We start from the raw sequence: 25,634 nt of genomic DNA, 5'->3' as shown, positions 1-25,634 counted from the left end.
GCAAAATTATCAGAGTACAAGATATACTCTCAAAATTGCTAGTGCAAACATGTAATAAATTCCTACTACTGTCTGCATAGAATTGTTCATCCAAATGGATTTTTTCAAAGGAAATTTAAAACTCACTAAATGGACAAATGTGTTTTTTTTAACAGCAAGCAACATGACAATGAACAATTGTGTCCTGGTATCTGTGTCCTGGTAGGTAGGACACAGCAAGAGTCCTCTGCTAATCTGATTTAACTATCTCTTCTTCAAAGAATACTTCTGTAGAGGCTTAATTTGGTAGAAGTTCTGTAGAGAACCATGTACTCTTAGAATTCATCATAGCAAATATGTTTCTTGGAATGCTATATTGGGAAGGAAAAAGCATGTCTTAATTGCATCATTTGGCTCAAAAGCCACAAATAACCTTTCAATGCTCTTCAAGCTCCATACCTAAATAAATCCCATGGTAATCCACTGAAACGAGTGCCATTGTGTTTAAAAAATAAGATATCATCTTGATAAATTACAAAATATGTACCTCAATTTCTTGGTTTCTATCATTGCAAATAGCAATTCATGTTATACAGAAACCCAGGTGAAGTCAAATTTCATTGTCAAGGAAAATGGAACATTTTAGTGCTTCTTAAAATTATCATAAAAACACAATAAAAACACTTAACTTTTCTTCATAGTTTTTGTGTGCCAACTCACGCATTGGCACATTAATATCTAGCTCACATCAAATAAAAAGCAACATCTTCATACTGCTATGAATAAAAGATTGCTCTCTACGCTTTCCTGTACTGTTTATAATTTCTGAGGGGAAAAAGGAAGAAATGAATTAGATAAAAGCTAGAAAGGTAAAAGTATATAAACAACACTTTTTTCAATTTAGTTTCCCATTTGTTTCATAGTGCTTTACTTGCCATCATTTCATTACCAAAAAAGGTTATATCTAACAATATATTCTAAAAACTCAATTTCACTGCAACAAAAGAATAAAAGTATCAGGCAGAGTGCTATGGCTCATGCCTGTAATCCCAGCATTTTGGAAGGCCAAGGCAGGCAGATCACCTGAGGTCAGGAATTCAAGACCAGCCTGGCCAATAGGGTGAAACCCTTTCTTCACTAAAAACACAAAAATTAGCTGGGCGTAGTGGTGAACACCTGTAATCCCAGCTACTCAGGAGGCTGAGGCAGGAGAATCGCTTGAACCCAGTGGGTGGAAGTTGCAGTGAGCCTAGATCACATCACTGCACTCCAGCCTGGGCAACAGAGTGAAACTCCATCTCAAAAAAAAAAAAAAAAAAAAAAAAGAAAGTCTCTTGCATTAGTGTCCAAAGTATAATATATAGACATTTCAAGTTCCCAGATTAATGATATTACCTTAACTAAAGTTAGTGCCAGTAGGTTGGTATACAGGAACAACAACAATGACAAAACAAAATGAAAACCAAAACAAGAAAGCTATGAATGGTTTAACAACACAACAAAACAGGTTGGTTAATCAAGGCACTGACTATCCACTACCCAACCCCCAGGATAATAAAATACATATTGCTCACACTCACAATTTAAAAAGAAAATCAAGAAAAAGGTTTTCTTCAAAGAAGTACTTCCCATCCATTTGTTTTTCTGCTCTGAAACAGAGAAGTGTCTGCTAGCAGCAGCATTTGCTAAATGAAACATTTCTTGTGATAAAGTTGCATGGCAGGTGGAGAAGAAATTTCACCACCTGTTCTCATACTCATTTGAATTTCAGGGCTAAATCTGTCAAGGTATTTCCTTCCACCCTTGAAAAATAAATTAAAAACTTAAGATGGTAGAAGCCATTTTCCATTGGCTTTTCAGATAGAGTCAAAGTATTCATTCTGCATTGAGTTCTAAAGATATTAATAGCTTTTCTACTCCTCTCTTTCTCCACATTTCCCAAACAAAAGCTGAATGATATCATACACGTTTGAGTCTACACATACTCAACTTTCATTATGAAAAAAAGGAACATGTTTTGAAAAAATTGGAAACAAAATTTCCAACTCATGAAGTAAATTAATGTATAAAAAATAATTTTTATTTTAAATGCCTGGCATTTTTGTTGAAAAAATTTTAAAACTTAAAATTTCAAATATTGAAAGATTTGCCCCCCAACTAAAATGTCATTTATAGTATCATTACACAAAGAAATTATAAATATCATAGCAACTTCTCTTATTTTCTTTTTCAAATACCAACAAGAATGAGCCTGAAACTCTAAAACTAACATCTATTGATAAGGCATAAATTAATTGTTGTTTAAAGAATATATCTTCATAATGAGGTGAAAGGAACCAAGAAAGATAAAGCTTTTGTTAGTTATTTGTAGTTTTTTCAATGACATAAATATATTATTATCTACTTGAAATCATTTCACTAATGGAACTCGTTAGTTACAGAAGAGATTTTATAAAATAGCTGCTATCGTTCCAAGGCTATAAGAAGCTATTGCACAGGCTTCTTATATGCATACGTCTGTCACATTTAAAATAGAATCATATTAATAAATAGCTTATGTCTGTTTTAACATGGGAATAAGATCGTTTACCCAGCACCTGCTGTGTACTAGGCATTGTGCCAGGCACATTCTAGTATCCTACTTAATCCTTGTAATAATCTCATTTAAAGACAGGGAACTGAAGCTTGGAGAGTTTAGGGCCTCGCCATGAATCTGGTAACTATGATTTGAACCCACATCTGAATCCAGAGCCCACATTGTTCCCATTTATACCAAGCCTAAAAAATTAAAAATAGCAGACAGTAGAGGCTATAAGTCACTTAGCATTTGAATGCTTAATTTATAAGCACAAGGAGGATATCAGAGAGATACATTATGTTATAGACAAGTAATTTTCTGGTTTAATTAATTCAATCTGAAGATCACTTACTTTTACCATTCTATTTCCATAAAAACAATACCGACACTAAAAGCCTTTTATGCTATTCTCCCAATACATATGGGATAGGGAAGTAGTAAATCCTATAAAATAACTTAGATCAAATTTGGGGAGAAAATTACATATTGAAATCAACATTTAAAAGAACAAATTTTGAACTCTAATGCCAACCATCACAATAACAGATATAACGCTATGACGCAGATAAGGGAATTGGACCAGACAAATGATATTCCATTAGATAACTATAACCAGATGAAAGTTAATTACCCAAATCAAAAGGCATTTGCACTGAATATCTCAATCTTGTCCTTAAAGAACTTCAAAAGTAATATTTGCTCCCTCTACCTACCATATTTCAAGACTTGTCTCTTCATCTTCTAAAATTTATATACCAGTTAAACTGCATCATGTCTCATGCATCTTGACCAAAAATGTTTTCTATTTAGAAAGCTTAGTTTATATACCATTTCTCATTCTCCACTTTTCTTATATTTGTGTGAAAGCATGATAAGTAGATGGGTAGTTTGGTAGGTAAATAGATGGATGGATGGATAAATGGTTACATGGATGGATGAATGGTAGGTAGAGTATGTAAGAATCCATTCTATTTTCTGAATGAGATAATTATTTTATTTCTAATGAAATAATTTAAAAATAATTCAAAGAGGAATGAGTTTCTAAATGTTGCTTCCATACCTACTATACAAACAAGTGAATTCAAAGCTTTCTTGCTTTTATAAAACCACATAGGTAAAAGAATGCACATATGGTAATGGTGGTAGGGAAATGGCAATATGTAGAAGTGGGCTGGGAGAAACAGCATGTGCTCTCACCACTGTCAATAGTCACCTTCCCAGTGCACAGAGAAAATAGTTACAATCCTCTGGTGAGACATAAGCCCTCTGGAGGGATGCTTCACCCCAGAGCTAACACCCAGTCTACCATTTGAGAAGTCTCTGTATCTGCAGCAGTGAGCTCGCCTTCTCTTTCTTTAATCCAAAAATGAAGAAACTGGGAATGCGTATTTCAACCCCTTCGATTCCCAGGCCAATTTTGCTTCCAGAGGATTTGTTAACCAAGATGTCATTTTACTCCTATTATCTGTACCTCATCAACTTTAAAATTTAACTCTTTTGCTATGGAGCATTAAAATCAAAAAGCATGTTAAGAAAGAACTGTGTTTCACCTTCCTAAGATTTTTATTAAACATTCAAACATCTGAGTTATCCAATTTTAGAGTTTATTGTAGAAGCAGTTTCCACAAACTCAAAACCAATTAGAAATAACTGAGACAAATCTATTTGGGAACAGGAGAATCATTAATCAACTGCTAAAAGGTGTGAAAATCCTATCCTTTTCTGATTTTCCCAGTTCTGTTCAACTTCACAAAGTCAATAATTCATAACCAGGTGTTAAGAGAATGTTTATCTTTTAAGGGGAAGCATGAAAAAAAAAACTAAGAGTAAGACTCACAAAGTGATAACCATTGCATTTCATGTTTAAGAAATATAGTTGGCAGCCCTAAGAGTCCCACTGACTCTACATATTCAAAGCCCATAATAAATTGACCAAACCTCAGTCTTGATTTTTGTAATGGCCTGGAGCCATCTCTAATTATTCCAATGAATGTAGGAAAAAAATTAGTATCGAATTAATCATATGTTTTCAATATGACAACCAGTACTTTTAAGACAGGGAGAATAATACAAAAAAAAAGACAATTTCAGTTTTCTGCATATTAACTCAAGATGGATTAAAGACTTAAACTTACGACCTAAAACTATAAAAACCCTAGAAGAAAACCTAGGCAATACCATTCAGGACATAGGCATGGGCAAAGACTTCATGACTAAAACAACAAAAGCAATGGCAACAAAAGCCAAAATAGACAAATGAGATCTAATTAAACTAAAGACCTTCTGCACAGCAAAAAAACACAAAAAAATAAAAAAAAAAAAAAAACGATGAGTTTGTGTCCTTTGTAGGGACATGGATGAACCTGGAAACCATCATTCTCAGCAAACTGACACAAGAACACAAAATCAAATACTGCATGTTCTCACTCATAGACGGGTGTTGAACAATGAGAACACAAGGACACAGGGAGGGGAGCATCACACACTGGGGTCTGTTGGGGGGAAGTAGGGGGGACAGCGGGGGGTGGGGAGTTGGGGAGAGATAGCATGGGGAGAAATGCCAGATATAGGTGAAGGGGAGGAAGGCAGCAAATCACACTGCCACGTATACACCTATGCAACAATCTTGCATGTTCTTCACATGTACCCCAAAACCTAAAATGCAATTAAAAAAAAACCTATCATCAGTGAACAGGCAACCTACAGAATGGGAGAAAATTTTTGCAATCTATCCATCTGACAAAGGGCTAATATCCAGAATCTACGAGGAACTTAAACAAATTTACGAGAAGAAAACAAACAACCCCATCAAAAAGTGGGTGAAGGATATGAACAGACACTTTACAAAAGAAGACATTTATGCGGCCAACAAACACATGAAAAACAGCTCATCATCACTGGTCATTAGAGAAATGCAAATCAAAACCACAATGAGAAACCACCTCACACCAGTTAGAATGACGATCATTAAAAGGTCAGGAAACAACAGATGCTGGAGAGGATGTGGAGAAACAGGAACGCTTTTACATGGTGAGAGTGTAAATTAGTTCAACCATTGTGGAAGAAAGTATCGTGATTCCTCAAGGATCTAGAAACAGAAATACCATTTGACCCGGTAATCCCATTACTGGGTATATACCCAAAGGATTATAAATCATTATAAAGTCATATGCACACTTATGTTTATTGCAGCACTGTTCACAATAGCAAAGAATTGGAACCAACCCAAATGCCCATCAATGATAGACTAGATAAAGAAAATGTGGCACATATACACCATGGAATACTATGCAGCCATAAAAAGGATGAGTTCATGTCCTTTGCAGGGACATGGATGCAGCTAAAGACCATCATTTTCAGCAAACTAACACAAGAACAGAAAACCAAACACTGCATGTTCTCACGCATAAGTGGGAGTTGAACAATGAGAACACATGGCCACAGGAAGGGGAATATCACACAGCAGGGCTATTGGGGGATGGGGGCTAGGGGAGGGATAGCATTAGGAGAAATATCTAATGTAGATGAAGGGTTGATGGGTGCAGCAAACCACCATGGCAGACGTGCACATATGTAACAAACCTGCATGTTCTGCACATGTACCCCAAAACTTAAAGTATAATTTAAAAAAAAGAAGACAGGCTCTCAACCTGTTGAGTCTGGGAATCACTCTTAGGATAGTTCTTTCAAGCTCATCACAGATATGGAGCTCAATGGAAGCAAAGACTCTAATTTAAGTATCATTTTTCAACATTAAAGTTATTGTCCCTTTTCTGTGTATCTGCCTAATCATTAAGGGTTTTTTTCCACAAAACTTTGTTATAAGATTTCAACTTATCCCTTTTGTACTATGCTTCCCATAGAGAAACATATCCACTGCTGGCCACAAGTTCTTAGGTTGTTAAGAGATACAAAAAGTCTTTACTGTTACTTATACCCCACTCACCTATCTACATATTCAGTTATCATAGTCCAGGGGTATATATGTAGTCTTTAACTCTAGAACTGGTTCCTTATTTTTCTCCTAAAATGTCATCAGGATCCACCATTTTACTATACCCTAGAAGGCTATTTTAATTAAGATCACTATAATATTCCAGTCCATATCACAGAGCAATTTCAGGATCTAGCCACAGACAACTCTACTAATGTGAGTAACAAAAGTTGCTCTATCAAAACCACCATAAGTGTTTACCCATGGTGCAGTAACTCTAAGGAATGAGTCATCTGGGCAAAGTATCTATGTGCCATGACTATATGTCATTACCTAAAATATTAAAAATTCGTTAAAAAATTTATAATGTTTTCCTGGAATGCAGACTGGTGATTTAGGGTGGGACTGTTCCAAATTATAAATCATCAAGGAATTTGTCTCTTTCTAGGCAAGATGTTTATTTTTAGAGACACCATGGTGGCCAGGCACAGTGGCTCAGGCCTGTAATCTCAGCACTTTCGGAGGCCGAGGCAGGCAGATCACGAGGTCAGGAGTTCGAGACCAGCCTAACCAATATGGTGAAACCCATTTCTACTAAAAAAAAAAAAAATACAAAAATTAGCCAGGTGTGGTGGTGCACGCCTGTAGTCCCAGCTACTTGGGAGGCTGAGGCAGGAGAATCACTTGAACCTGGGAGGCGGATGTTGCAGTGAGCTGAGATTGCACCACTGCACTCCAGCCTAGGTGAGAGAGAGAGAGAGACTCCGTCAAAAAAAAAAAAAAAAAGAAAGAAAGAAAGAAACACCATGGCTTCTGGTAAAAGAGAGATATGTGTTCCTGGTAGAACATATAATTGTGATAAAAATGGCATAGTAGGCATCAAACATTCAAATCTCCTGGTCATTTAAATGGGAATTTTAAATTTAAGCTAACTGGAGCATTTTCAGATTGTATGTACATGCGTTTTGCAGAAGCAATCTATGAATTATGAAGTAGTAATAATATACTTACCTTAATCTTCATGAGATAAATGAAAAAGGAGAAGTATTCTCTTCCTTCCTTTTATACAGTCCTTTAAACCAGTGTTTCACACCCCAAACTATAATTTCTGACTCTCACTGCAGGTGAGAAGCAGACACAAGGGGAGAAGAGTCACCAAGTAGATGAGAGTAGCAGGGAGTCAAGGTGTTAAAATTTTGCCTAGCTAGTTGGAAAAATGCTACTACCCTCACTCACTCCATCTCCGAGAGCTACTTGTTGAAACAATCATCATTTCTACATCTTCAAAATCCAGTCTTTTCATAGGTCAAAGATATGCTTAATGGTAATGAATTTGACTATATACCTATTTCTTAATGACCATTTCTAAAAGGTTGGTCAGTTAGAAGAAATTTCAGGAATCTCGATGTATCCTGTTGTTATACATTCAAGAGAGCCATAGATAAAATATTTTGACCACCTTTGACCCCTGCTTCTTCCCCATCTCCCATGTCCAATCAACTGTTACGGTCTACCAAATCTCTCTCTAGAAAGCTCCTATCCTTCAATGCCTCTCCACTCTCACTGCCTCTACCATAGTTCTTGTCTCTATTATCTCTTACCTAGATTTAATTATAATTTTCACATACATTATGGTCTTTTTACATACTGTGCTTGTATTTACAGCTCAGAAAAGCACTCCTTTGCTCAAAGGTATTCAGCGAGTCACCGCTTGCTGAACAAAAGCCAAATCCTATATGCTTGAAGTCAAGGCTTCCTGGCCTAGCCCTCCTTAACTAATTGTACATTCCAGCAAATTATTCACAATAAATATTTGTTTAATGACTATAGAACAAACAAAAATCCCAATTTACTTATTGCTTTTACATATTCACAGCTATGCACTTTTGTCTATTGCTAAACAAGTAATGTGTAAAAATTATTGTATTTAATCATTTTTAATGGAAGGAAAATTCATTTAATTTAAATCTAATATTGGCTAAATCTTTATGGTTAGGTTAAAGCCCTTTGAGTATAAAAAATTCAGAACATAAATAAATGTAAATATTTTTTGAGTGTTAATTTTTAATTTATTTCTCCTAAACCCTATTCAGGTTTTCTTTTTCTCCTAGTCAGTGATTTCTTTTATCAAACTATAGACACAAAACACATTATCATTTAAGAACAACCATATTAGCTTCAAAACACAAATGTTTCAAATAGTTTTCTCCATTATGATAAACAGCTTAAAAAATAAGTCAAAGAATTCTTAACTTTGAGAGTAGTTTCTATCTTAGAACTGATCAAAAAAAAAACTTATTTTCCTTATCAAATTACAATTTGATGAACCATGACTAAAGTATTTTGGTCACTGGTAAATTGCTCCTAGTAAAATTACTTTCAGTCTGTGCCTGCATCATGGTATTTATCAGCAACAATGAACACAATCTGGATTTTTCATTAGTTATTTTCATAGGAAATACAGCCATAACTTACTCTGACAAGAGCATGATACCCAGTATCCCCCATTATTCATGGTGGATACATTCCAAGACCCCCAGTGGATGCTTGAAACTATGGATAGTACCAAATCCCATATATACTACATTTTATTCCTATACATATGTAACTACCTGATTTATAAATTAGGTACAGTAAGATATCAACAATAATAACTAATAAGTAGAACAATTATAATAATATAATAAAAGTTATGTGAATGTGCTCTCTTTCTCTCTTTCTCAAATTATCTATAGTATTCACCTATTTTCAGGCCATGGTGAACCATGGGTAACTCATTCTAAGGAGTTAGAAACCATGCATAAGGGACAACTAATATATTCAATTACTGCATACATCAAATGAAAAAACTTAACACTCTCACATGAAGTGATGTGCACAGAGGTACAGACTGAAAAACTATTCTTTAAATTCATTTATACAATCAACATTTATTGAGCATCTGCTATGTGCCAGGCACTGCACTAGATGATAGGAAAACAAAGAGCAGTCAGGATACTTGCTTGCTAAGAGATGATAATAAAAATCAATTACTTTCCAAATAATTAAATGATATTAAATTATAATAAATGCTTACCATCATCTACTAACAGATATCATGTTCTGTAATTCACATAAACCACAGTAACAAAACAACTGCCAACTTTTTTCTCTAATCCATAGGGTATCAGTTCATAGCATATAAGCACCAAATAAAAATAAATATTTTTAAATAACATCAACATTCCTTAATATTATTTTAAAGGATTACTTGTTCCAGATCAGGCTATCTGCAAGGCTGGATCAGCAATCATACAATATTCACTATTCAAACATATAATCTGCAATTTTAATTATATGAAAGAAAGTCAAAACTCTTGATGATGTGATGTTACATCACGTCATTTGAAAAAAGACACACTGATTGCATCTACCTACATGCTTCAGCAATATTTCCATGAAAAATAGATTAATGAGCCAAGTCTCCCGTCTACTTAAAACCAAACCTTTGGTTCCAGTTCCATGAACTTTTGCTTAGCTGTGAATCGTTCAGAAATGACTACATGCACACACCCTCTGTAGGAAAGTGATCATAATGAATGAAAAAATCACTTCAGCTTGGTGACAATAAGGGATTATCTATTGGACAATGCATTCACAATCTAGTGTCATCTATATACTTTCCAAAATTCTATTTCAAATATTTTGTAGGTCCACCCAAACTAAATCTAGATCAGACTATTAATTAACAACATTTTTCACTTTCAGACAAGAGAAAAGCTCTGATACAATCACATCTAACAGAGAAATCTAGTTAAGATTTTGTAGTAAGCTGGTCTTTAACACTAATTTGTAATGCAGTTGAAGAAATGGTATTTTAAAAAGGAAATATGAACATGCGTGTTAAGACTGGGTTAAATCATCAAATACAAATGTACACAGATAGAGGAAAAGTGATGAGGCATTAATATCACATTCTCCTTCAAGGTAGATGGTATGACCAAAAGAGTGATTTCTAAGGTTCCTTGAGGACTGAAAGAACCCTGAGGTTCTTTCAAGATTGAAAGCTTGAGGATGGAAAGAACCCTGAGTGAGATAATTATGCTCATTCTAAGATGTCAAGGTCTTATCTCATTGAACAGTGAAAAATTCTATATTTTTGAAACCGAAAAAAAGTGAAAATAAAAAATATTACAGGGCAACTCATAAATGATTAGAAAAGATCAGTCAGAACTTTTAGAAACACTTGCACTGAAAGACTTAAATGTGGGAAGCAAGAAGGGAGTGCAGTCAGGTGCAGAGGGATCACATAAGCACAAGTTAAGTCCAGTTGCCCACATACACTCAACTGAGCTTGCCACTCCACTTCATCATCCTCATAATATTTGGTTCTCTAAATTTTAGTTCTCTAAAGCACAATATTTTCCATCTAAACCTTTTAAATTTAAAATATCATCAGAAGGCCAGGTGTGGTGGCTCATGTCTGTAATTCGAGCACTTTAGGGGGCCGAGGTGGGGGACAGGGGGAATAGCTTGAGGCCAGGAGTTAACGGCAGCCTTGGCAACATAGTAAGATCCTGTCTCTACAAAAAATAAAAATAAATTAAAATACCATCCAGCCCCTGCACCTGCCATAATAGGAGGCAGACAATGTCTAGAAAGTTTGGTAAACAGATCTGACATCAGAACTTTCCTGGATGTACCTCCAAGTTTGGAAATGCCCCTTTTGAGGCCATAACTTGCTGAACAATCAAGTTTAATGGTCAATGACTATTAACTGTTCCTATTTCACTCAATAGATGTTAACTGACACTCAAAATTTCAACATTTGCCCCCTGGACCTGCCAAAGACCAAATGCTAAAGTGCATTAGCAACAACTACATAATCAAATGCCATTGCTAGCTAATTCTGTACTATGTTTTGAAAAATTTTTTAAGGTTCTCAACAACCTGTATTATTTGAATTTCCAGAGACATGCAAGGACCTTCTAATTATTAACTATTATTTTCTGGTAGCCTTTATGTTTAATCTGATTTTGAACAGTCCTTTGAATAAACTGAAAATGTTTTGAGAATGTAGAAAGAAATGTAGAGTCCTCTGAAATTTTTCTTCAATGCAATAAAATGCGATCAACATCAACAAACTTATATTATGCACACACTTTAGTACTTTTTAAATGTCTCTGATAACAGTGGAGTGATTCTGAATGATTCTGCTTGTTGGATCAAATTTTATTAAGAAAACTAATTTCATGATTTTATTCAAAAGGTAGCACTATTACTTAATTAACTTTTAATAAGAGACTTGGGCTATGAGAACAATCTCAAAATAGCCTGCATTTTTAAGAAGAAAAAATAGAGTTTTTAAATAACCATCATCTATGATTTTACTCATATCTGTATTTTATATGATTCAATTATAATCCCAATATATGCTTGCAAAATCGATGTAATCAAAACAATTGTGCCTATTTGATAAAATGTAGATCACAATAAAAGCTCTAATAAGAGAAACTTGTTTTCATGATACTTTCAATACAACCCCAGATTATAATTCTGTCACTGGATAATTACATTTTTAATAATATATCCAGGAAATCATTGGTGCAAGGGCTGATAACCGTCTATGCAATGTTTATTATAATTTTCAAGAACAAAACTACTGATTCAGAGATTAGATTAATAAATATAGTTTAGTTATAGGAATGCAAAATTTATAGAACCACTTGGGTTAATTGGAACATTTTCTACAATGCATGTGTAAGCCTAACATGACTGTGTTCAATTTCAGCTAGAGTATTGTAGATAGAATAAATGACCTCCTAAAGATGTCCACATCTTAACCCCAGTAATCTGTAAACATGTTGTTACATGGCAAAGGAGACTTTGAAAATATGATAAAGGTTACGAACTCTGAAATAGGGAGAGTGTCTTGTTTTATCCATGTAGCCTAATCTAATTATATGAGTCCTGAAAAATGGAAAAGGAATGCAGAAGAGTGAGCAAGAAAGCAGTGTGAAAAGGATTCAACCTGCTGTTGCTGGCCTTAAAGAGGGAGGAATGGGGCCGGAATGCAAGCAGCCTCTAGAAGCTGAAATTGTCCCTTAGCAAGATGATAGGAACCTTGGTCCTACAGCCACAGAGAACTGAATTTTGTCAATGACAGGAATGAACAGGAAACAGATTCTCCCCTAGAGCCTCAGTTCTGCTGACACTTGATTTTAGCCCACTGAGACCAGTACCAAATTTCTGACCTGAAAAACTATAATATAATATGCCAAGCATAGTGGCTCATGCCTGTAATCCCAGTACTCTGGGAGGCTAAAATGGGAGGACAGCTTGAGCCCAGGAGTTTGAGACCAGCCTGGGTAACACAGCAAGACCTCATCTCTACAAATAAAAAATAATAATGATAAGCCAGGTGTGGTGGTTCGTGCCTGTAGTTACTAAGGAAGCTGAGGCAGGAGAATCACTTGAGCCTGGGTGGTCGAGCCTGCAGGGAGCCTTGGTCATGCCACTGTTCTCCAGCCTGGGTGACACAGTGAGATCCCCATCTCAAAAAACAAAACAAGACAAAACAAAAACCCTGTACGAGAATAAATGTGTGACATTTTAGGCCATTTGTTTGCAGTAATTTGATATGACAGTAATAGAAAAGTAATACATAGAGGTTTGGGTTTTTTTTTTTTTTTCATTGAGTACCTACAAGCAATTAAGCAGTGGGAGGATAATGTCAGCAGGAAAGTACTAAACATACTGACTGGGGTAGAACCCTTGGAACGTACTAAAAAGAGTAGGCCAGCTACAGCACTGTCCATGGTAGCTAATTACTATGGGTGGGAAAGGTGTGTAATCAGTGATGGTGTAATAGTGCTTCAAGGAACTACGGAAACATCAGGAGACAATGAAGTTAATCCCAATATCATATGAGCAAGTAAAGATAATTGCCTCAATATTTTCCTTCAATTTCACCACTTTACAGTATGCAATTAAAGCTTTCTAACCTCTTCCTATACCACCACCCAAAAGCTTTTCCCATCTACCATACTCCTCTGTTCTTCTAATCCCAGTAAAGTATTATATAATTAATACATGGCATGAAAATAGCAAAAGTCTATAAAAATGAAAAGGCATTGGAGAAATCATGAGCTTTGAAATCATGTGGCTCTAAATCTGAATTCTGGCTCAACTTCTAATTTGATATGTAACATTAAGCAAGTCAATTAACCTCTCTGATCTTGTGTCTTTATTCATAAAAATAGAGAGAAGATGTACCCTTATAGGGCTTTTCAGGAGGAATCAAATTAAGTCCTTAGCACTTCTCTAGTAGAAGAAAATAAATTGTAGTATATTTAACTACGCTAAACCAGGACATTAAAAAATTTGGATTAAATATGTCTAACGAAATTTAGAGTATCTGTTTGTTACACATGCTAGATTAAAATTTAATCTCCTAGAGTCCTGAAACTTGTTTTTATTTTTTTGGTATTGAAGATAAGTTATTTCACTACTCCATTGAAGTATATTGTAAGAACTGCTCTCCAATAAATTGGGCATGTTCTTGCCTTGGCATACCATAAATTTGGGGGGAAAATGGGTAAAAACAACAGATACCCTCGTCACAGTAAGTTATGCTGGGAAAAATATTTTAGTATAATTGGAAACACAATATAATTTTATTTTAAACTGAGATTCCATCTTACAGTTTGAGATCAGATTATTACTACTTGGAAGGTAATATATGTACCTTAGTGTGCTATAAAACACCTAAATAGTTCCCTGTCCAATGTGAAGAATGGCATTCCATTCTTGTTGTTTAAAAAGATACTACCAAGTTTAAATATAAATTGCTTCATTTTCCACCCTGTGCAATAAGCACTTTAAAATGTGTTATCTACCTCCAATTTAAGTCTCCTCATTTAGTCCAGACAAATTTTTCTTCTGTAGTGTTTTCATTGCCCTTAAATCCATTATCAATATTGAAAGTATAGTAAGCAAGAATTTATTGAAACTGTTTGTCTTGGTTCTGAATTTTCACAGCAGTAGAATAAATTAAGCAATTTAATTATTTATGAATGAAGATATCATGGAAGGTAAAAAATGATCACTTTGAATGATTGCAAGGACTATACCCCTAATCCTCAGCAGAGTTATGCCTGGCACATAATAGACAGTTGAGTAACTGCTGAATGTTATAAACTTAATATACAAGGTGATTCAAAAAGAACTGAGCACTTTCTAAAATAAATTACTCAGTAACTTCTTTATGTAATGATTCCCCAAGAATCTCAGGTTTATACCACCTCTTTCTCACAGTCTTGAGGAAATAAAGCAATACACCATGGCAGCCATGTCAATCTAAAATGTTATCATGTATGTTGTTTATAATTCTTAACTCTTTAACTGCAAGACATTAGCACAAATACTTGCCTATCCCTACTAGTTTCTCATCCCTCTCTCTCCCCAAGTTTCGCTGTAATTAAATCTCAACTAAATATTCTAAGTTTCAAGTAGAACATGTGAAATTCTCAGTTACTCCATACTTCTCCTGATGGTATGGACATTTGAAATTCTGCCTCTCTTCCCTCTGTAGAAAGTGAGGTTTCTTTGCAGTCGGGGGAGGGATTACTTGAAAGAAATACTAAGTATAAAAACAATGAATCTAGATAATTATTGACCCGTGAATGTCTTTGAAATATCTGAAAGTGACAGAAACACTAGCTGTCTGTCTTGTAAGTGTCTTATGTGCAATATTTTTCTGTTACATTAAATGATTTCAAGAGGTCTTTTAAAAAACATACACAATAGGCGTTAAAACAAAATTTTACCTTTACTTGCACATGCCAGGCTTCCTCAGACTAAAAGATCTGAAGAAGCTAAAAGAATAAACACAGACAGTGAGGAGCAAGCAATCCAATCATAAGGCCTTCAAAAAGGCAATTTGCAAACTGCAAATTCACTAGGGGCCGGTGTGAATCCTATAATTAAAAAATAATATAATCTCAGGCCCTTTAAGACAAGCAGAGCTTCTGCTTAAAGGAAGAGAACTGTCTTCTAGTTGGACCCCATGTGGAGCATCACATTCAGATGTAGTATCTTATATAAAGATTAACATGAAAAAACCATCCATGTGAGGACAACCCAGGAGAGTGAAGAGTCTGAAAACCATGCCACATGAGAAGACACCTAAGTGTGTATGTAATAGACAGAATACATATTTTTTTCTATATAGCTCTATAAGGCTGCGCTGGGAACAGGAGATAAAAGATACAAAGAGCTGATTTTGCTCAATGCAAGGAAAAGCTGTCCATGAATGAAGGGTGCAGCCTTGCTGAAGTAGTGAGCTTTTTGTCACTGAGAGTGTTCAAGAAGAACCTGGAATGCCATCTTCCAGAGGTGTCATGGAATGAGTTCCTGCATTAAAGGGGGTTGGGACTTTGTAAACGACCCCTAAGGTCACTTCTATCTCTAGGATTTTCCATTAATAAATGATAATCTAGTCCTTCTGCAAGCTCAGACAATGCAAACTCCCAAAGAACATGCCACAAAAACTGCAGACTAATTTGTCTTAGGTGTTAATTGTGTTCTTTTTCCACATAATTTTGTTAGATTGCTCATATGTAGTAAAAATAAATTAAGTAGACACAAACAAGTAAAAGTTTATGTTTTGAAAGCAACTTACTAAAATTCTTTTCTATTTTGAGATTATCAACTTGATAAGTATTTTTCTAGATAAGAAAGATTTCTCTAACCACAACGTTTTGTTTTATTTGCTAAATTAGAGGAAAAAAGACAATCTTAGGGGATAGAAACCTGTCAAATTTAGAAAATGCATAATTTTATTATGTCTGTGCTGTGAATCACCTACAAACAATGAGCATTTTTACAATATGTGCACTCTTTTCTCAGGAAATGCCAGGTACTGAATTTTATTGAAGAAATTATAGTAGCAATTGCTATAAAATGCTGTGTTATTGACATTTACTATAAAACTATTTTTTACATATTAAACAAAATAATCATAAATAGGAAGCTAACTGAACGTTAAGTGCAAGGACTAAAGGAGAACAAGTCTAGTTCACTAACATTCATTGTCTTTTATATTGAGAAAGGTAACATTCTAAGGAAAACATCTCACAGTGTCTCTCTTCCTAGAATTCACTGTTATATCTCACTGGTTAATTCTTACCTAATTGCCTTTCTCCTTGCCACACTATTATTGTCAAAACTCGCTGCTGGAAAAGAAAAGATAAAAGGATCACTAGTGCTAATTTTGTTCTATTTCAGTGTGTCCTCAGCATCTAACAAGGCATTAACCCTATAAAATGAGCCTGAAGGAACCAATTGCTGTTTTAAACAGTGAATACCTAAACACCATAAAACCACTTAGATGTGATTGCCCTTTCAGCTTTATTAATTTAGGCAAAATGACAGAGTAATTTATATTGTTTGCACCAGTCAGGGGCAGAGTCTTTACTAATGCAGTTTACACTGGCCAGGAGATCCTCCCTCAGGCTAAGGTTGAACTTCAACCTACTGTTGAACAGAGTGCAAAGCAAACACATGTCACCAAGTACTCAATTTCTATCAAGAGAATCCCTTCAGAAATCCACATGGATGGCACACAACCCTACAAGTGATCAAATCTAAAGCTGAAAAAATATATCTACCCAATAAAGACTATTTGGTCATCCATCAATCCAGAAACTAAAGCATTATTTTTCTGAAACCTTTGTATTTAAGATACTCACTTTTCTAGTATGACATTATAGCAAAATTTTTAAAATGCTATATAAATGCTATTTATCTTAATATTGCCACAAATACTATAGTCTTTATCATAAAGAAATCTTGAAAATGTTGGGACATTTCAACTGTCATTCAAGTTCTAAACAAACAGAAAGAAAACAAACATGGACTTTAAATCCACAAGGAAAAATGTAAAATAGTCTTTCTGTTCAACGTTTGCAGTAAGTAAAATATTCTCTATTGTAGCTTTTATTAGCGTAGCAGTACTGCCCTGTCTGTAGCATCAATGGAAGAGCTACAGTGAAGCAGCATGTACACTGGGTTTAGAAAGAGATGGTAAAGAGCCTTTAGATTTTTCCCACACATGCTCAATCACTATAACACATTTTTACTACAACCTAAAATACTTTATATCGAAATTTCCGTCTTTGACAAAGTACCCAAGTCTTCAATGAAAACCACGTAATGTATATTTGACAAAGCACAGTAAATAATGATAAAACATTACAAACCAATACTGATGCTACACAAGCATACATACGAAAAGATCTTATATCACCTGTGAAGAATTCTGTATTCAAAATAACACTTTAGATACTTATACATGATTTTACAGGTAAGTTTCCTATATATTGCAATTTATTGATGAGTCAGAATTTACCTATTCCATTTCAATGCAGAGTTTAGACCCAAAAGACACAAATAACCATTTAAACCTATATGTGCCAGCCAAACAATTGTGAGACCAAATATAATGTTACTTGACCCAGTAATCTAATTTAGTGTGTATTGTTTTTGAAGTGAAATTATGCTATACTTAAGTAACATTTTGTGTGTAAATGTGTTGAGGAATATAGAGAAGTACTGACGAGAAAAACATGTTAAACATGATGTTTTTATTTTTAGCCAAATGAGGCAATGTACTGTGATCTAAAATGATCAAAAACTAAACAATATATTTTAAAACCTGATTTAAACTCCCCAAGCTAGTCTTGCTACATTTCACATATATTTCTATCTGTGCATATTTATTTACTATTAATTATTAATATACATATAAATAAAAATAAGTTAAGACCAATTCAATAATTTAGAGTGTTATAATCTCAAAATAGTCTGTTACAATGTCAAAATACTCCAGCCTATTACAAGCTCTTCAAGTATATTTTTCCGTTCTACCTATGTGTACTACCAACAACCAAGAGTCAACATGCAAGATCTATGATATTTTGTAGGTTCTGTCTTGTAAATCGATTCACTCATATCATCAGGTCAAAGAGGTAAGTACTTAAAAGGAAGAAAGTGATTAATTTAAAATGTTGTGTTGAGTTGTATTTGAGTTTGTGGCAAGTATAAATTAATAAAATATGGGTATTTATTTCACCATCTGTAAAAATTGACAAATCGGCTGCAACAGGGGTTGCAATTTGGATTTTTTGGACAATAAAATATAGTAGGCATACGAGAAACATTAATAACCATTATTAATTGCAACCTACTGATTTTTGTTTTGGTTTGTTTTTATAATAAAGTTGCTTTTGGTAAATCTTTAGTCTTTCCTCGTCAGCTAAGATGCATAAAGTCAGGAAGCATCCTATCTTCTCATATTATTTGAAAGAGCTCCATTAACTTGTCACCTCCATTAACTTGTCACTTCCATTAATTTGTGCTTTTGACAAACACAGTTTTTGAAAAACAAATGTAGCTGATTTCTTTTTACAAACTAGCCTATTTTGTTTTTTACTTCATAGGAAAAAAAAAAAAAGTTTAACACCCAAAGAGATAAAAATAACCTGGGGCATAAATGAAAAGAAACATTTAGAAAAATCTGAAAATAAAATGATGACAGGATTTAACTCTGAAACAGCCTCATTTTTCAGCACTTTCCAGAGATTTGCTTCTTTTGGACTGAGAGCATAACCACAGTTCCTCAGCATCTGAAAGCCTTTCAAAAAACGAGATAGATATCATTGTGCATCTCAACCTCATATAAAACAAAAACTAAGTTAAAAAATGGCAACTCGCCCCAGTTCTAAATACACAATTAACCTAAGGCAGGAGAAATTTTCCACATCTTTCCTACTGATAAATATTAATATACATATTTCCTACTGATAAAAATTTTAAAGGAACACTCAAATTTAAGACATTCTTTTCAAAAGCTTTCCTCATAATATATATTTTTTTAATATTAGGTTTTCCTCCACCAAAAAGGATCATGAACAACACTTTAAAAGAACATTTTATTATATCTCCTGGATTTTGCCTTTAAAGCCACACTGCAAATTTAAAAAGATTTTCAAAAATTTTGAAAACTTCTAGAAAGACTTCCCAATGCACTTCAGTACATAGTTACTTAAAATACATTTTTAAAACAGACATTTGTAGAATACTTTTTCAATCCCTATAATGTAACTGCTCATAGAGATAGAATTTGCACAAATTCAAGCTTAAACTTGAGAACTTGAATGATAAAACTGAAAGATGTAATATCAAGCATATTAATATTCATACACAACTGAAGTATTAAAGTCTCAATTAAAAGACTCATTTTCTGATCAATGTTAACTCTGTTTCTAATTCATGAATAAATACTATAGAGCTATTTCCATATTTAACATACCACCATCAATCATCAGTTTTTTTAATGCCATTACACAAAAGAAGTCACCCTAAGTGTTTTAGATATTCAAAAATACAAACAAATCCAACATACGTTAAAGATTAAAGTTAATTCTTTGCAATTCCTTGGTTATACCTTTGTACTTTCACATTGGTAATTAGATTACGAGAAAACACTTTAAATAAACATAAACTTTAGGAAAAACAAAACAATGATGAAATGTGGGCATGCCAACATCTTTAAATGTAATCAAGCTTGAGGTTTTTAATCCTGTGGGTTTCTGCATGTTGCTGTTTGGGGGTTCCCCCGCCCCCATTTTGCCACAAGGTAGACTCATGAGTGAAATCCCACTTTAATATCCTATTTTCTCTCACTTACATGTATGCTGGAGAAAGTGGAGTTGACCTGGATGTTTTAAGCACAGGAACTGGGAATTTCCAGATAGCAGGAGAGCTCGTTTTCCATTTCAATGGCATGTTGTCACCACGGTACTACAATAACAGTAAAGAGCGTTTCCATAACAGACTACCAACTAGGACTTCCATTCCACACTGTACTGACACAGCAGTGGCTGCCGCGGAGAACAAGCAAAGGATTCAGCCAGTGCCCTTAAACCGATGCTTCCAATCTGTAAAATAGGGCTGCAAGGTACCTCCTTAAATCCTTCTGTCCCCTAAAGCAATATGATGATTCTATCATTCCAACTCAACAATAGTGCCAGAAAAGCATTGACTGCAGTATAATTTTTTAAGACTGCACTGTGCATACCATACAATGCGGCTTTATTTAATAAAAGCAGCTAGGATTTTTTTTAAGCTTGCAATATCATTGTTCTACCTTAACAGGGATACTGCAGCACTGTACTATATTCTGCACCTATTAACCTGATTTCTGACCAATAGTAGCAAGAAAAAACATAGATAGGTTTCATATGAAAATGAAACAACATACCTACTCAGAATACACTTGTCATCCTCTGAACAATCTTCTTTTGAGCTGCAACAATACAAATGGGAAATAAACCTCAGCATAGCCTTAGGCCACCGCTAATAGAGATCAGTGACTAAATTCAGCAGCCTGCTTTCCTCCTGTGCAAGCTCTGGCCACACAATACAAGAATGCCATTATGGGAAAAGCCCGTTTCAAAAATTCCAGTCCCTCTGTTTTCCAGCTAGGAGAAGGCAAAATGTAAGAACAAATATAAACTGCTGCAGAACTCTGCATGCTCTTCTAGTAGCTTCTGATTCAAGTTGCTCTCCTTTCCCTATTCTTATTTCCAAGCTGGGATGAGCAAAATCTCATACATTTACAACATGCTGTGGTTACACAAATATCACTCTGTCTTCTGCAGCAGAGAAGTACAGAGTAGCATGCTCTTAATAGCAGTCCTCAGAGGGACGCTATCAACAATCTAATTCAATACTGCCCTCCCCTTCTCTCCCCTTTCCCCTCTTGTTCACCCCCACTTACTCCTCCCCTCCCTCCCCCGAAAACAGCTTACAAATTGCCTAGAGGAAAGACCTAGGCTGCTAGCCAAGCAGGTGTCCAGCAGGGACCACTCCAAAGCTTAGCAGGGGGTCCGGTAACCTCTAGGGATTAGCGATTGTCAAGGAGGTTCAAAAATTGAAGCTGCTGTCAAAGGCAGTTTGAGGTATTTCATGAAAGCGAATAAAGGGTTCATCTATATTGTTTTAAAATACTGCCAGAAAATAGTATTGTAAATGCCCTGAAAGTGACTTTTAAGCTTCTGTTTAAAGCACCAAAACAAATTCACGGATTTTCTACGCAATTCTAAAAAGTGAAAATAGGTTAAATGAGCATTATGCCAAACTCTTTATTTACAGGCTGAAGAATTTTACCCCTGATATAGGCAATTCACAATCATAGTACCCTTCAGCTTCTACCTAAAAATAGAATTATCCATTTCCATCAATGCAAGCTTAGTAAAGGCAGACCACGATTGACATGAAAGCCACTACCTATTTTTAAAAATCACTGCAGTGACAAAGAACTCATATTTACTTTCAAGTCTGTATCCAAACAATAAACTCATGCTTCCAATTTAAATAGCTGGCTTTCAGTTAATCTTTCCAAATTATTCCTAAAGATTGATATTTAGTCTCCTAAGAGGCTTTTTCATTTTAGAAGCACAGATGACTGTTTCCACAGTAAGGAACTATTTTCAAAAATTCCAGAATACCAAATTTAATATATGAGAAACACAGCATGAAATCAGCTAAGGTAATCACAAATACCTTCCTTTTAAGATACAGATCAATATCAAGGCAAGAAGACAAACTACTATTTTCCTGTGAAACACAGAACATATGTACACGCAGTATTTACATATATACATACATACATGTATGGAAAGAGAAAGCTTGTTTTGAAAGATTGACAAGTAAATGTGTACTCTATAAATATTAAAATATGTCAACCATCATTACCTCACATACAATTTTTATTCAACCTAGCATACAAAAGAAACAGCCCCCGAAAACCAAGTCAAGCAATTTAAAGTATTAAATTATGTACTCCTTTTAGTACTCACACACAAAACGGACTCATAGAAACCATCAAAGGAATCAGAGAAAGGAATATTTATCAATGCATTAGTAGCCAAAATATATTTTAAAGTTTGTTTAAACCTGCCACTAATATGCATAAACTATAGTCAATATTTTACATTAGAAGGCTTTCTGTAATAATCGTTAGTGCTTATAAAGCAAAAACGCCTCAGGTATAATCAGCAGGGGCAACTTATTTGAAACCCAAAGAAGGAGAAATACACACACACACACACACACACAGCCACACACAAGTATGAACATATCAAGTTTGAAATGTCTCATTCCACAGTAAGTTTCAAATAAATTTTCAAAACCTGAAGCATTTGAAAACATTTAAAAATATAAAACATAAAACAGGTATATATCATGTAGTAAGGAGGTGATGTTTTAGAAAGGAGATTCAATCATTTTCCAGCTTATGAAAATTTTACAAAGCAATAATTGCAAATGTTACTTCACCTTCTGATAATAAAGATCCAAAACCCCGTGTAAAAACATGGTAGTGAAGTGTTTCCAGCAGTTTATCTGTTCATAAAGACTTCTCAAATATTGGTGAGTGGAAAACAGGCAAGTTAAGGTAGAGTTTTCCAAATTCTCAAAAAAAAGGGAACCACCACAGACAAGTGAAGATCACTTTATTGTAAACATTCAAGTTATTATTCTTCTATAAACACTCAACTGATTCAATAAACCAACATATTTTTTGTCTAATTTTATAAGGCTCCAAAGAAGCCATCTAATACCATGAGTCTTCTATGTCAATTTGCAGTCTAGATTCCTTGCAGACTTAATATTCAATATTTTTTTTTGTGGTACTCCTATAAATTTAATATTTTTTCAGAGTGAAAAGAAAGTAAGACTGCCTCCCTACACCCCATCCTCAGCACTCAAAACACCTAAAAACCCTAAAAGCATTATATTTGATGGTGGAGACGTATATATATATTCAGTTCTTACTTTTCCCTTAATAAATTGTCACTTATAATTGTCTCTCATGAGCTGACAACTATTATGCCAAAGTGCTTAAAAATAATTCCTTTAATCAGAAATACAGTTCATGAACAATACTTTACATTATTAATTCACTTAACAACACTATTCCTCACATATCATTTAGAAATAAACTTCAGCCAGGTAAAATAATCCCAATTACAAATTAGCAGCATCCAAACAAATCAATTATTACTACCCTGGTGGAGAATTCAGTCATAACTATGGAGTGTAATTATAATTCCCATTACATTCTATAACTAAAAATGTGTTCACCTATGGAATGAACAAAAATGATTAAGCATATATTTTAAGTATAATTTTATGCAGGCTCAGTGTCCTACTACTTTAATATTTAGAATAGTAAATGTCAAAAAGCCCTTGGTCACATCATAGGAAACACTTATTTTGATTACATAACACTTGATTTTTAGTATATACAATTGCATAAAACAGGATAGAAAGACAACATACATAAAAGCTCTTCAATGCATTTTATGAATATTAACTAATCAGTTAAAAAAAATACCTGTGAAAAACATATTTCAGAGATGTAATAAAGGACAATGATGGGTCTTGGCCAAGGCTACAAAAAAAGCCAAATCTTATAACACAGAATTCCCTGGCTCCCAATGTAAAAGGAGAAGATTTTTAGAAATTTTAGGACTCTAAGAATTCATTTGTCTCAGTACCCTCATTGTATAAATGAAAACACTGAAACCCAGAGAAGTTAACTTGCCCAATGTTATATCACAAGCTAGAAGCAAAAGAGGAACTAGAAACCAGATTTCGATCTCCTAGAACTCTTGTAGAATCCCTACTGTTCTTCCCAATGAAACCATTCCACGAGATGCATGTTTCTATTTGAAGTGAACCACATTCTATAAATGTCTCAATATATTCTAAAGAAACAAGACTACAAAGAGATATCAACTCCTCCAATTATATGTTCACTGAAATACAGAAGTGGGAGAAAAATCAAAAAAGAAAAGCTGTGCGTGAAGAACCACTTCCAAATCTAAATTCCAGAAGATGTTTAAGAATGTCCAGGAAGAAAATATAACTTAAGCAGTCATGGTATGAGAGAAAAGGGAAATATATTGCCAATAGTCTGATATTTTTTCTCGATGTAAATGTTCCTAAATAACTTTGTAGTAAAATTTAATTTGATGACTGACTGCTACAGTTTGTCACCAGTACCACCTCACCAAATGAACTAATGTATCATGTTTCTAATCTCTTGCTCCACTTTTTTCCTGACGTGCCCTAAGAAATTACCTACTTTTTCATACAAGTTTTGGTTAATCTTGTGGTAGGTACAGCTAAAGACTAATAGCCTTAGCCAGAGTTTGTATGAACAGGCACTGTGTAATGTTTTCAGTTCTGAAATGTCTCTTCAGACTAATCTAAAATATCAATGTTATTCACAATGCTCAGACAAGACTGCAGATCATGCCAAATTTTGTAGTTTGTTTATGTTCCACCAATCAGTAAAAGTACTCGGATAGCAACCAAATAGGACTGTTAAACCCTTTAAAACACATGCAAAATTTTGGACAGCAGAGAAATATTCTTAATATATTAAGGGTTTCTTCTTAAAGGAAATAAAATTGTTCACATTCATGGCTATGTACACTTATATATTTATGTGCATGTGTGTTTGTGTGTATCTTTTATACACATGTATAACTATATATATATATTTGTGCATGTGTGTGTTTCCTTTATTTGTTTCAGGAAATTATCAGAGACATTAAAACTTTCTTACTAGATACTCAGATATGTAGCCTTGCCACAAAAAAAATGGAAAATCCCAGATGTTTCTTGAAGACAACTACACTGGAAAGTATTACGTTGGAAATTTCCTTAACAGAACTGTGTGAAACCTAGTAGGCCAACAAAGAATATGGAAAGACATCCCCTTTTGTAGCATAACTATGTCTTGGATTTATATTAAAAGATATCAAGCAATATAAATGAGTCAAAATCATCAAACAATACAATGTTATGCAGGCGCACATTCATGTATATGCATAGAGAATTTCTCACACCATAATGGTGTAAGCAATGTAAAGGGCAGTATTCTTCCTATCTGTAACATTTCCATAGGATAGGAAGAGTGCCATGTTGGACAGAGAGAAAAGAGCAGTAAGAGGAGCTGGCATGCTGAAAAGGCAGAAACACTAGGTAATGGGTCCAAAGGAAAAGACAATAGCGTTGAGGAAAGTAATG

At 34.4% G+C, this 25,634-nt stretch overlaps 1 protein-coding gene across 10 annotated transcripts in view; it reads right to left on the bottom strand.

Annotated features, from left to right (window-relative positions):
- KLHL13 (kelch like family member 13) overlaps positions 1 to 25,634 on the bottom strand; it is a 201,087-nt gene that overhangs the window by 43,229 nt on the left and 132,224 nt on the right. For 3 of the 10 annotated variants that reach the window (XM_064361624.1, XM_012476052.3, XM_012476022.2), the window contains one exon: positions 20,794 to 20,838. The exons of 6 other annotated variants lie outside the window; for them this stretch is intronic. In XM_064361624.1, the coding sequence (XP_064217694.1) occupies positions 20,794 to 20,838 (45 nt within the window). Of the gene's footprint in view, positions 1 to 20,220; positions 20,334 to 20,793; positions 20,839 to 25,634 lie in introns of those variants that run through there. One more of the 10 variants, XM_012476049.2, reaches the window with a different exon arrangement.

This window comes from Aotus nancymaae, unplaced genomic scaffold, assembly GCF_030222135.1.
Source record: "Aotus nancymaae isolate 86718 unplaced genomic scaffold, 86718_ANA_hifiasm-v0.15.2.pri h1tg000004l, whole genome shotgun sequence".
Classification (NCBI taxonomy): Eukaryota; Metazoa; Chordata; class Mammalia; order Primates; family Aotidae; genus Aotus; species Aotus nancymaae.
Note: the sequence above shows the minus strand (reverse complement) of the source record. Positions and strands in the feature narration are given on the sequence as shown.